At 46.6% G+C, this 13356-nt stretch overlaps 1 protein-coding gene across 7 annotated transcripts in view; it reads left to right on the top strand.

The window, feature by feature from the left end:
• RNF144A (ring finger protein 144A) overlaps positions 1-13356 on the top strand; it is a 157591-nt gene that overhangs the window by 120137 nt on the left and 24098 nt on the right. Inside the window, exon 9 of one of the 7 annotated variants that reach the window (XM_032294219.1) lies at positions 324-4885. The exons of 5 other annotated variants lie outside the window; for them this stretch is intronic. In XM_032294219.1, the coding sequence (XP_032150110.1) occupies positions 324-455 (132 nt within the window). In that variant the 3' untranslated portion in view covers positions 456-4885. Of the gene's footprint in view, positions 1-323; positions 4886-13356 lie in introns of those variants that run through there. One more of the 7 variants, XM_032294221.1, reaches the window with a different exon arrangement.

Genomic DNA, 13356 nt, shown 5'->3' with positions numbered 1-13356 from the left:
ATGGATGGGTGGGTGGATGGATGGATGGATAGATGGATGATGGTTAATGGATGAATGGGTAGATGATGGCTGGATGGTTGGATGGATGGATGGGTGGGTGGATGGATGGATGGATGGATGGATAGATGGATGATGGTTAATGGATGAATGGGTAGATGATGGCTAGATGGGTGGATGGATGGATGGCTAGATGGATGGATGGATGGGTGGATGGATGGATGGTTGGATGGATGGATGGGTAGGTGGTTGTATAGTTTATACTTTAGCTCTGGAACCTACAGACCAGCCCTCCTTACCTCTACCCCTTGGTTTCTTTCTTCCAGGTCGTGGGCATTTTTGCTGGCTTTGGGCTCCTGCTATTGGTGGCCTCACCTTTCCTACTCCTGGCCACTCCCTTTGTACTTTGCTGCAAGTGCAAGTGCAGTAAAGGTGATGACGACCCGTTGCCCACCTAGAGGCAGCACGATGCCGGAACAAATCCCTGCCTCCGGGAAGTGCGGCTCTCCCCCACCCCTACCCGCCGTCACCCTCTCACTAAACATCTTTCTTGCCTTATGTGCCCCATTGAGCTTCACAGTGTCAGGCTGGACGCCGTGATTTCAGGGACCGATGTCACAAAGTTCGCTGAGGCCCCAGGTGTGGTCACCTAGGTGTGGGGAGGGCGAGGCAGGTGTGGGTAAGGCACATCCCCACAGATCATCCTCTGCAGATGACAGCGAGGTGCTGTGAGAAGCGCACCAGGCAGCCTTCTCTCTGTGGTAGACGAGGCATGTCTGGGGGTGGCCTGAGAGACTTTCTCTTACAAAACGTTCTTCGTCTCCTCCTTGGCTTCAAGATGGCACCATGTTGTCGGAGAAGTCTTTTAAGGATTGCGACTCTCTTCAGACAGAATCTGATTATTCCAGCTTGAGAAAAGCACTCTGTTTATGACAACTGTTTTTATTACTAATGGCATTTAGTAAAATCCTTTTTAGAAGGCATTTTTTTTCCCAACTGAGTAGTGAAAATCAACAAGGTGCATATAAACCATCCTATGCCTTTCTTGAAATGTGCATTTTAAGAAGTTATAGTTAAATGACTTTTCAGGAGATTTAGAAAGCCTTATGCACTCTTTGTGTTTTTCTTGAAACTTGCTGTAATAACTTTTTGGACGCTGTAAGCTGTGTACTGTTATAAACGTGGTTCCTATATTGTTGCATTTCCTTGAAAATATTGACATGTTTAAAGGAACATCTCATCTCCATTAGATTTGCCTTTTGTTGTTTTCAGCTCCTGGGTCTCATCCTTCTCAGCGAGGTAGCAGCAAATGATTTTTATTGTTTTCAATCCAACTGCTTTGCTCGGAAACGACTCTCTTCTGAATTGCCGCGGTCTGGCCTCTGGCCTCCGTCTTCAGGTAGACACGGAGAAGAAAGCAGCGTTACTGATACGCAGATGCAAGGCCTCCTGGCAGAGGCTAGAGGACTCTGGGCATTAGAGAGGAGCCGACCAGGTTTCCACATTTTTAAAATGCTTTAGCCATTTTGAGAAATCGTATATCTTACACAGTTCCAAGTCCTATTGCTAACCATTTTGCTCCTGCTGGGGGAAAACCCTCCCATTTCACTTAGTTTTAATGCGAGGATTTTACCACTTGATCTTTTACAGGGCTGTGTGTGTCCATTTCCATGGCAGCAGGGTGCAGGGATGAATAAGGAGACACACACATTACTCCACCAATGGACTCTGAAAAGTGGAGAAAGTGTATTCTTTAGAGAGAATCGACTTCTAAAAGATGCAGGTGCTTTTAAAACGCAAACTGCATTGAACTTAAAGCTTCTGAAAATAACAGGCAACTATTGTAGGTGTATTACAGTGGGATTTAAAAAATCTTATTAAACATTCTGTAAAGAAGTAAAACAAAAACAAAACCCTTTTATCTCAGTTATTTGCTCATCACAAGCACATTTTTAAAATGTCGCTTCGTGTATGTGACTTCTGCATTTGAGTATGTCTCAGGTCCTAGTTTACTTTCCCTGGTTAGAAATTTATTTCTTATTTCCCAACATTGAATTCATAGAGGAGACAGCATCACCTCACTCTTCACCTCTAGTGTTGATTTTCCTTATGAAACTGAAGCCATTTAGAAAATCCCTCTGTGTCGAAATTACATTCAAAAAGCTCCCCTTGCAATTGCACTGTATGAATTTAGTGACTAAGAACATGCCCGCAACTCCCTTTCTAGATGAAGCCTGGGCTGCGGCCGTCCGTGGTCTGTGGTGCTGTGATGGCATCTAGAGGTAGAAGAGCGTTTCTGGAGATGGGTAGCAACTCCTTCAGGAGTCGTTGGCTGGACTTGAACCCTCAGCCTGTGTTATGTGGATGCAGCTGTCCAGCTCTGCCCTTTAAAGTGCCCAGCACACGTGGCAGGCCTGTGGCCCTGTGTCCAGTGGTCCCCAGGACAGGCCTCCACCCTATGCTCGTCCTTCCTGCCTGAAATTCCTGCTGCCCATCGCACGAGCCCACACAGCAGCACCCCCATCCTCAGGGTGAGAGTCGGAGCCTTTGGAAAGGTTGCATCCTAAGGCTAGAGCTCACATCACCTTATTTCTAGAGGGACAGGCTGTCCACTGAGGAGTCTCGGGCCCAGCCATGCACATCTGTAGCCCCAGCTGTCCTTGTGCCTTCGCCTCTGATGTGTTTCACAAGCACGTAGTTCAACCCAGATGGGGACCACAGAGATTCTGGGGCCAGCCAGGGGCAGTCAAATTAGCACCTACTGGCTCGTACTTTTTGTATGATGCATGCCTCCGTTTGCTCATTTTGATCTAGTTATAAAATCAAAATTGTCCACTTCCTTTATAAATGCCAGCAATGCCCTCTGAGATACATAAACTCGCATTTCCTTCTGTTTTAGTAAGGAATGCCACACTCTTATGGGAATACAGTATCAACCCTGCTTGATATAAAATGTAAATAGCACACTGGAAGATGGCTCTCAGCTTGGACTTTGGTCTCGCCATCACTCCCCAGTAAAACTTGGGGAGTTCTACATTGAGTGGATGGACCTATTCCCGTTAAACGGCATAATTTGTCTCAACCGAAAAGTGACATTCACTTTTACAGATGGTGTTCATTCTGAAGCCCCGGCAGCACATGGCATGTGTTCCTTAAGAGGCCTTTAAATTGGGGAGTAAGGGGTGAGGGCCCTTAGACAGCCACGGCTGCTGTACTGCTATCCAGATGGGGTGGCCAGTGAGCACTGGCCACAGCCCAGTGGACCTGTGGCTTATCCAAGGGCCTTCAGTATACCTGACCACATTTGGAGGATTTGCTGGACATGCCTGACCTCTTAGTCTGGCTCTGCTGTGTAGTCCATAGCTCAGCCAGATGAGCTGTGCACCCTCACAGGAAGCCAGCACCTTGCAGAGATGCAGTCACCACAGATGTTCACGTAGCAGAGACTGACTTAGGATCTGAGCATAAACAAAGCCTTGGATTGCGTGAATAACTGTCCAAATTAGTTCTTCCTCCTCAACTCACAGGAGTAGCTGTGGACAGAGGAAAGAGGAACCAGCATCTGCCACCTCTGGCATTTTCTTTCTTTTGAGGTGGAGTTTGGCTGTTGTCGCCAGGCTGGAGTACCATGCACCACCTCGGCTCACTACGACCTCTGCCTCCCAGGTTCGAGTGATTTTTCTTCCTCAGCCTCCCAAGTAGCTGGGATTACAGGTGGCAGCCACCATGCCCAGCTGATTTTTGTATTTTCAGTAGAGACGGGGTTTCACCATGTTGACCAGGCTGGTCTCAAACTCCTGACCTCAGATGACCCACCCACTTCAGCATCCCAAAGTGCTGGAATTACAGGCATGAGCCACTACACCCGGCCTGTTTTCTTAAAGAGGAACAAATGATCTTGACAACATATTATTCCATAAAACCAGTTTAGGGCGCAGACCATTTCCTGATTAGAACACAGGGCCCCTGGGAGGGACTATCAGAGATGCATAAATTTCTTCAAGATGAGTTTATTGTTTTCATTTCTATTGCAAAAGTTAGAAGTCATTTTACAAATTTAGAAGAGAAAACTTTCTCTTGGTAGTCTTTAAAAATTAGGGGATTGAAAGGATCTAGGAGGGGCTTTGTGTGTGTGTCTCAGATTCTCATTTCTTAGTGAGCGCACCTGTGTATATATATAAATCACAATGAGATCATCAAGGGAAAACATTTTGCATGTGTAAAACTTCATGAAGTTCTCTTTAAAAAATACCAAAGCTTGTTTATTTCTGATAATGAACCTAAGCCCTTATGAAAATAAACACAGTGAAGGGATTAGGACTGGTCTTACCCAAAACACCAAATGAAACAAAGGGGCCTGCATTCAAATCTATTTGCTAACGCTTCGCAACTAGGAGAGCATGCTGTCTTGATGTTGAAAAACCCAGGGTCTCCACCCTCCCTTTGATTTGTGCAATTCTGTCTTCCACAATTCCAGGAGCCTTCAGTGAGGGGTGGCTACGTGCCCCATGCCTGCCCTTTCTTTGCTTCTTTGCTGACCTTACTATGGGTGTATTTTAATCTTGTATAAAAATATGCATGAATGAGTCATGCACATGTATACGTTACGTATTTGACAAGCGGTGGTAAAACAAAATCAAAACAGACTTGATTTGTGTTTTTGAAATGTCAGTACATTTTGTGCCACTAACACTGTGATGTATAAAAGAGCTGTTTGAATGCCTTTTAATGTTGTGTTTTGTACTCTGGACTCATATGGAAAAAGTTTGATTTGTAATTTCAATACATATTTTAAATGTATTGTGTCTTATGTAGTTTGTCCCCCGCTTTAGCAGGGATTCCTTTTTAAAGATATTTTGTCTGGAATACAGGTGACTTTTGTAAACCCTGCGTGGCTCCGTCTTTTGTAGATGTTTGTTTGACTATTGGCCTGGAGATGGGAAATGTTCTAGCTTCCATCTTCAATATTTAATCTATTGAAGATTTAAAATATTCAATATGGGAACTGGGGGTGGAGGGAGGAAGGGAGAGGCAGGGGAGGGATCTTATATCACTGGGAAAACAGCTCTGGTATTCTGAGATTTTCTGTTTTAGGAATGTTCTGGACTCTTGGATGCCAAAATTACTTGGTCGGGTGAGTGAAATCAACACGTCCAGCCATTCCTGACTCCCTCTTGTGGTGTCAATCCAGTACTGCAGCATCAGGAAGCCTTTCATCCCCTTAGGGCACTCTGCCTCCAGCCACAAAGGCCAGTGCCTTACAAACCTGTCACGTTCTATGGGATGCATCATGAAAATTAGCAGGCATCTTTTTTCTGCCGGGGGGAAAAAGTGGAATAAATATGGATCCTTTTCATTTTGTAGGAGAAATAATAACAAGCTGAAGATGTGGTTCACCTTGATTTTCATTCTTCTCACTCCAGCTTTGTAGGAGAATCTGTACCTCATGCGTTCATATGTCGCCAAAGTCTGGAATAGGCAATTGGTTCCTTGTCCTGTTTTTAAATTTTAAAAGCCACCCTTTATATCTTCAGGTACACATTAAGGAAGTGGATTTTGTTAACTGGTGATTCATAGTGAGCACTAAAGACTCAATATACCTGACCTCAAGGAGCTCTTAGTCTCAAGGGGTTGACAGATAAGTCAGTTATCAATTACGTTTGATAATTGATAAAAATCAATTGTTTATCAATTATAAACAATGATCATAAGAAGGTGTAATAAGCTCAATGGTAGATGCGTGCTCAGCAGGCTTTGCAGACACAGAAAGCACAGCCCTTTCAGCCAGGCCTGAAGGTCAGGGAAAGCTGTCCAGAGGATGCCGTGCATGAGCTCGGTCTTGCAGACAAGTAGGAACTAGCCAAGAAAAACTGAGACGTGCGTTCAAAGGAAGGGCCCGGTTCAACAAGCACACGGAGTTTGGTCTGACTGGCGTTTCAGGGTTGGAGTGTTACTCAAGTGTCTGACCAGGCAGGGACACAGGGTGCTGAGCTCAGGAACCTGACCTTCATGATAAAGGCTGTGCGGGAGGAGTGGGTTAGGATCTTAGGGCTGCTGTCACAAAGGACCACACACTGGGGGTTAAAACAACAGAGTTTACTGTCTCCCAGTTCTGGAGGTTGGAAACTGAAGCTTCAAGTATCTGCAGGGCTGGATTCTTCGGAGAGCAGTAAGGAGGACGCCCATGTCGCTCTGCAGTCTTCTGGCACTGCTGGCAGCCCTTGGTGTTCCTTGGCTGGTAGATGCACCCCCAGTCTCTGCCTATAGGTTCCCATGGCATTCTCCCTGTGTGCACGCCTGTGGACATGGCTCCTTCACATAAGGTCAAAGTCATATTGGATGAGAGCCTCCCCTGATACCTCATCTTCACTCAATAATCTGGAAAGACCCTATTTACTAATAAGGTCACATTCACAGGTTCTGGGAGTTAAGACTTGAACATTGTTTGTGGGGAACACAACTCACCTCCATAGGAGAGAGCACGGACTGTGAGTGGGCCATCTGGCCCCAGGGAGGCCAGCCAGAGAAGGTGGACGGGAACAGCAGGTGGTGGGGCTCCACTGCAGGGGTCCTGCCTCAGGTGCAGTCCAGAAGCAGTCCCTCCCTAACGCTGAGTTGCACATCAATTTTTCAAGCTGACCTGGAATGTAGGAAATGCCCCTAGAAAACACTGCCAAAAACCAATTACTTTTAAGCAAAATAAATCCATATTAGTCTATCTACATAGGTACATACATTTGTTTCTAAAAATTGAAAAAAAAAATTGTCGGCAGAGTCTTATCAACATTAAACAGAGACTCTTAAAGGAACACAAATTACAGGGCATAGAGGGTGGGAATGGCACTGACTTTGATAGCAGGTGCTTCTCTGGAAGGTTATTCTAAACTTGACCTTGTTTCCAGGAGTTACATGAGAGAATATAACTGCTGATGTGGCTAGATCACAAGATAGTGTCCAGTGTTCAGCTCAGCTCAGCTCTGTCTATACCAGTGAGCAACTCAGCCATTGAGAAACAGCAGTTGCTGCCCATGACCTGAGGTGTGCTACCCGCTCTTCGCTAGCTAAAGTCACCCAAGATGTGCATTTTGGATGAAGCCAACATTGAATGGGCCACAGAGCAGCAGGCGAAGAGAGCTGCCGTGGCTGCTGTGGCAGGGAAGGCTGGAGCCACATGGCACGGGGTGACTTCCCGTGCCTGTGACTCAGCCTGGGAGCAGCCACATCGCACGGGGTGACTTCCCGTGCCTGTGACTCAGCCTGGGAGCAACCACATCACGCGGGGTGACTTCCCGTGCCCGTGACTCAGCCGGGGAGTACCTGTAATTTCTGTCTGAAAATTGGGATGAAGAGTCCTGCATAGGATTTTTTCTCAGGATACATGAGGGAATGACAAGGAAGCTGTAGAGTACATTTTGGTGATATATTAAGTTGCTTATGTAGTTCCACTGTGAATGTGGATGTGGCTCCCCCCCAGTAACGATAACCACTGAGCACTCCTGCCTCAAGCACAGAAGGACCCTCTTCCCTCCTGTTTTCATTGTAGGACCCGAGAAGTGAACAGCTCGCATCATGGCTCAGGCTGCCCAGGGGTGCCGGGAAGTGGTTGTGCCACAGCCCGTGATTAATGCAAAGAAAAATGGAGTACATGTTTTCATATTGGAAAATCTGAATTTGCAGTATCAAAACATCATTCACTTGTTCTCCTGGGCAATTATCTGGGCTTTTTATAATGGAGTCTCTCTCTGTCCCCCAGGCTGGAGTGCAGTGGCACCATCTTGGCTCACTGCAACCTCCACCTCCCGGGTTCAAGCAATTTTCTGCCTCAGCCTCCTGAGTAGTTGGGATTGCAAGCACCTGCCATCATGCCCAGCTAAATTTTGTATTTTTAGTAGAGGCAGGGTTTCACCATCTTGGCCAGGCTGGTCTTGAACTCCTGACCTCATGATCCATGTGCCTTGGCCTACCAAAATGCTGGGATAACAAGCATAAGCCACCACGCCTGGCCTTCAAATATATTTTTATTTATTCTTAGTTTCTTTTTCTCACTGACTTACAAAATTCATTCAGAATGTGAATACACATGATGTGTTTCTACTGCACAAGAAAGATCCAAAAAGGAGTAGTCTTTTCTCACTTCTCAGAATTTCTCGGCTTATCACAACTTTTATGAAAAGCCCAAAATGTAAAAGGGAATACATTTCAAAAGCTTCTGACAGTTGGACTCCATGTTCATTTTATCCAGGGATTTAGGGAATGAGCGTTGTAAATAGGTTTTCATGTTTGCCTCTTCAGCCCCTGCTGTTATTGGACACACAGTGGTGACTTACTGGATGCTTGTCAGATGAAGGAATTAAACTGCTCCCAGGGAGGTGTGTGTGCAAGAGCCTGTGTGAAGCACATGTGTGAGTGTGCCTGTGTGTGAAGTATGTGTCTATGTGTGTGAGTGTGTCTATGAATGTATTTGTAGTTTGGGGAGCATATTAGTCTGTTTTCTCACTGCCAGTAAAGACATATCCAAGACTGGGAAGAAAAAGGTTTAATTGGACTTACAGTTCCTCATGGCTGGGGAGGCCTCAGAGTCATGGCGGGAAGTGAAAGGCACTTCTTAAATGGCAATGGCAAGAGACAAATGAGGAAGAAGCAAAAGCAGGAGCCCCTGATAAACCCATCAGATTTCGTGAGACTTATCCACTATGATGAGACTAGCGCAGGAAAGAGGGGCCCCCATGATTCAATTACCTCCACGTGGGTGCCTCCCGCAGCATGTGGGAATTCTGAGATACAATTCCAGTTGAGATTTTGGTGGGGACACAGCCAAACATTATCAGGGAGAATGTTCAGTCACTTGGGATGTTCAGCTACGAAAAGCCTTACACTTGAGCTGTAGACAGTCTAGAAGCAAAAGGCTCAATGTAGTTTGGAAAAAATCCTATTGTGAACTGAGAACCTCTTCTGAGCCAGGCACTTGCTCACTGCTTTCCATGGGTTGTGTTTAATGCTCACAAAGCTGCCAGTCCTAACATCTTCATATCACTGGGGCTTGAAGAGGCTCATTTGCCTCAAGTGACACCAAGGATAAGTGGTCAGTAAAGCCAGGAACCCAGGTCTGCCCTATGGGGGGGCCAGTGTTCTTCCCACCACATGGCTTCCCTGAGCTGCTTCCCTTCCTGTTTTACCCTGACTGACATGCAGAGAATCTCTCAGCCATACGGGGTGGTTTCCTTTCTGTTCCTGGGAGAGTTTAAACCCTGCATCTGAAGATCATATCCCAGGGGAAGAAACCCCAATTCTACCTGTTTTCAAGACGGCAAGATGAATGAGAATAATGAGCTCAGGGAATCCTGAGGGGGGGAATAGTTGCTCTCAGGCACACCCATACGATCTCAGATGATTTCAGAGACTGCAGACAAAACAGGGCTCATCTCCACCTGCAGATAATCAGTCACATAACCAAGGACCTTCCAGGGGACCAACATTAGGTGGGAGACGGTGTCCATCGCAGCACAAACATTGTGCTTCCCGGATCAACATTTTGTTCAAAGGAGAAACTAATAAAATCACCCTGGGACGTAAACTGTTATTGTCACAATTTTTCACTTTACACACAAGAAAATTAAGGCTCAGAATCGTTAAGAGTCTTGCCCTGTAACAAACAATGAGTAGACCCTAGAGCCTGGCCCACCCCACAGCCTGTAGGAACACACCCAGCGTTCAGTAAGACACCCAAAACCACGTGAAGGGCAAGGGTGGGCCGAGAGTGCCCAGGGGAGCCTTCCTGCAGAAAGGGCCTAAGGGAGGCTGCAGCAGGGGCCACCTTGCTTGGAATTAGGGGATGACCATAGCATGGGGACCTTTCTAAGCTATGTTTTTATGGCAGCAAAGTACTTCACAGGAAAGGATCACCTTGGAAATTAACATTCCCACAATCTGAAATAGAATTAATCTAAGAGCCAAATTGACATTGAAAACTGCAGAGGTAAGAGCCGGTGCAGTCCACTCAGCCTTGTGCAAGAGATTCACTTTCACCTAAAGCCATGCAGTGGCTAAACACAGGTGTCTTGGGTGCCACAAGTTCTTCATTGGATATGTACTCTGCAGAAACCCACGACAACTAAGAATGATGGAGATGCAAAGCCTCCTAGCCCCTTTCCCCGCAGGGCTCAGGGTGTGGTAGGATTTACAGTGTAGACAATTACACTCCTATGGGAGGGTTCCTGAGGCCCTATAGCATCACAGAGGAGGAATGAATACTGCACCTGGAGGGAGGCAGGGTCTGGGAATGCTCCCTGTGTGAAGCTAATCCCCTGAGGTGAGTGCTGGAAGCTGAATAGTTTTCAGCTGGGCTGTAGGGGGAGGGCCGGCCTTCCAGGCAGAGGAGGGTTAGGGATGAGAAAGAGAGATAGGCAGGTAACGCATTTTCAGAAGCACCAGCACAGGCTGAGCATAGTCAGTGCTCAATAAACATTTGTCACTTGTCTGAGTAAATGACGCTTCCAAAGTAACTGTTCATGTGGTTCAAGTCCAGCAATGAGGTGAAATTGGCTGTATATAAATTATTGATCAATGGTGAGAGCAATGGATGAGAAATGGCTGATTAGGTAACATCATTCACACTCAGGAGAGAAAACCTCTGGAGATTTTGTTTGCTGATTCCGCCTGGCACACAAGATCCTGAAAAAGGAGTCTCTTGGAATCCGCAAAGGATGAACTGTGCTCAGCTATTGAGTTTTCAAAGACACAAAGATGAGGTTGTGGTCCGAGCAGATCCATTTCTGGATTCCGCACAACTTTTCATACGTTGTTGGTGCACAATAAATGTTACGTAATAATCTATTGTTTTTATTAATGACAAAGGAATCACCATGTTAATGAAACTTGCAGATGGTACTAAGCTGGGAGTTATTACAAACACCAAGGAGGAGATGCAGATGATGAAGAGGGACCGAGGAAAGAAAGTTCCAGCAAAGTGAGCTTCTATCTTGCAAAGACAAGCAAATGCACCGGAAAAAATGTGTGCTGTGGGAAGCTCCTAAGGCGAGGCTGAATGAGGCTTAGGAGGGAAGGCAGTTCAAAAGCAATGGTGTTTGGAAACGCTAGGGACAGGATGTCTGATCAAAGTCATAAGGGGAAAAAGCACCATCTTCCCAGGTTTTCCAGTCGAAAATGCATTCAATACCAAGTCTTCTCATTTGGTTGCAGTTGGAAGCTGGACGTGGCTTTGAAGGAAGGAGAGCTTGCCTTTCCTGGGAGATGGATTCACCAGTGAGTAGGTCCTGGTTCCCTGTCTTCAGTTCAGCTCCTGACATAGTTTGGCTGTGTCCCCATCCAAATCTCATCTTGAATTATAGCAATCCCTAGGTGTCAAGGGTGGGGCCAGGTGGAGATAATTGAACCATGGCTGTAGGATCCAGCCCAGCAGGGTACTGCGAGCCCCTCCCTGCTGGTGTGGAGATGAGAAATTGTAGAAATAAAAGACACAAGACACAGAGAGAGAGAAAAGAGTTTGGGCCCGAGGGTCCACTGCCAACAGAAGCTCAGAGTCTGGCAGTGGCCTGAATGCCTGGACGCTCTCGCTCTTATTGAGTTGCAAATCTGGGGGCAGGGAAGATAGAGCATGGCCTTAATGGTCAGCGACTGGGGGCTGGGAGGTAGATAGGGCGTGGCAGTGATAGGGTCAAGTACATCACGTGTCACGCAGGTAGGGGCTCAAGACTTTCAGTTAGCCGAGATGAGGTAAGGAGCACAATGCGTCAGCACTTTTCCATACTTGTTAAGAAAGAACAAAGACGTTAAGATTTACGTTACTTTTACTGATTATCTCTTCTCAGAAAAAGAAACCAGGTGTAGAAGTGGATCATGAGGGTGGACATGGAACGTGACCACTGAAGCACAGCGTCACATAGAGACAATTAAGCCCCTGGATGTCTGCAGGCCTACCTGACAGCGTCAGGCCTCCTGCGACAGCTTGGAGAAGCGGAGTTTTCTCCTAACTCCTCTGGGGAAGGAGACGTCTCTGCCATTTTAGACATCTTCTTCCCTAGCTAGCTAAACAGCAGATGCTTTCCCAGTGCTGGTGCCAGCCAAGGCGCCCTCCAGCAGCCCTTTCACTGGTGTGACAGAGGGCTTAAAGCGTCTTGCCTTAGGGTCATTCCTTTGACAGTGTCAACCCAGGTTCACATTTCCGACCTGAGAGGCATTAGTAAAAGAATTAGGATCACCTATGAATAACTAATAACTGCTAAGGTTATATTTCTGGTTACTTTCTTCTTATTTATATGGAAATAGGCTGAGGCTTCTGGCTCCTGCCTCTGCACTTATAGGATCTCCCTACAATGGCAGTGGTTTCCCCCATACTGTTCCTGGTAGTGAATAAGTCTCATGAGATCTGATGGTTTTATAAATGGGTATTTCCCTGCACAAGCTCTGTTGTCTGCCACCAAGTAAGACATGACTTTGCTCCTCCTTCATCTTCTGCCATGATTGCAGGTCCTCCCCAGCCATGTGGAACTGTGAGTCAATTAAACATTTTTCTTTATGAATGACCCAGCCTTGGGTATGTCTTTATTAGCAGAGTGAGAACAGACGGTACAGGTCCTCCTCAGTCTCACGTGGACACTGGGGCCTCCTGAAGTATCTTCTGCTCCCACTCTCCTCTCCTCCCACCATTCTGTTCCTGGGGTGTTCTCTGTTTCCATCTTGTGATGTTTCTGTTAAAAACCATTGAGAACTTTCTGCTCCCTGTGTGGTTAAATCCAAATTCTTCACCGTGGCTGATATTTCAGTAGCATAAATTCTCATGTACCTTTAAGGGAATGTGGAACAACTCTCTTGAAAGACGAGCAGATTCTTAGCTTCCTCACTGGCCTCCATGGCGAAGTCTTCAGACTCTGTATACCAGCATTGCAGAGAAATGTTGAAGGGAACAGGAGCTCTCAAGGGAGGAAGTGCTGGAATCCCAGTGCTGGTGGGACCTCTTAGACACTACCTATGTCTATAAATGAGGAGAAGCTCAGTGGGGCAGAATGCCTTGGGTACAGTCTTAAAGCTAGTTCCCAGCAGGGCTTGGACTGAATGTTCTATCCTCCCTTTTCTTCATCAGTGCCTTGGTACCACACCACACAGAGCAATGAAATGCATGGAGACATCAGTCTAGTGGGGCACACCCAACGTTGATGACCACACCCCACAGCTGGGAGCAGAGGGGAGCTCCACCCCTTGCAGAAGTCAGAGGAAACTCCCAGAGGAGATGGAATTGCGGCCAAGAGGATGGAGAAAGCAGGGAGTTGCTCAGAGCACAGATGAGGAGGGAATGAAACGGCACAAACACACCCGGGGGGGTAAAGCCAAGGACACCCTGAA

The sequence above is a fragment of the Sapajus apella genome, unplaced genomic scaffold, assembly GCF_009761245.1.
Source record: "Sapajus apella isolate SASKATOON/1434 unplaced genomic scaffold, GSC_monkey_1.0 scaffold31, whole genome shotgun sequence".
Taxonomy (NCBI): domain Eukaryota; kingdom Metazoa; phylum Chordata; class Mammalia; order Primates; family Cebidae; genus Sapajus; species Sapajus apella.
This window is presented reverse-complemented; position numbering and strand designations above follow the sequence as displayed.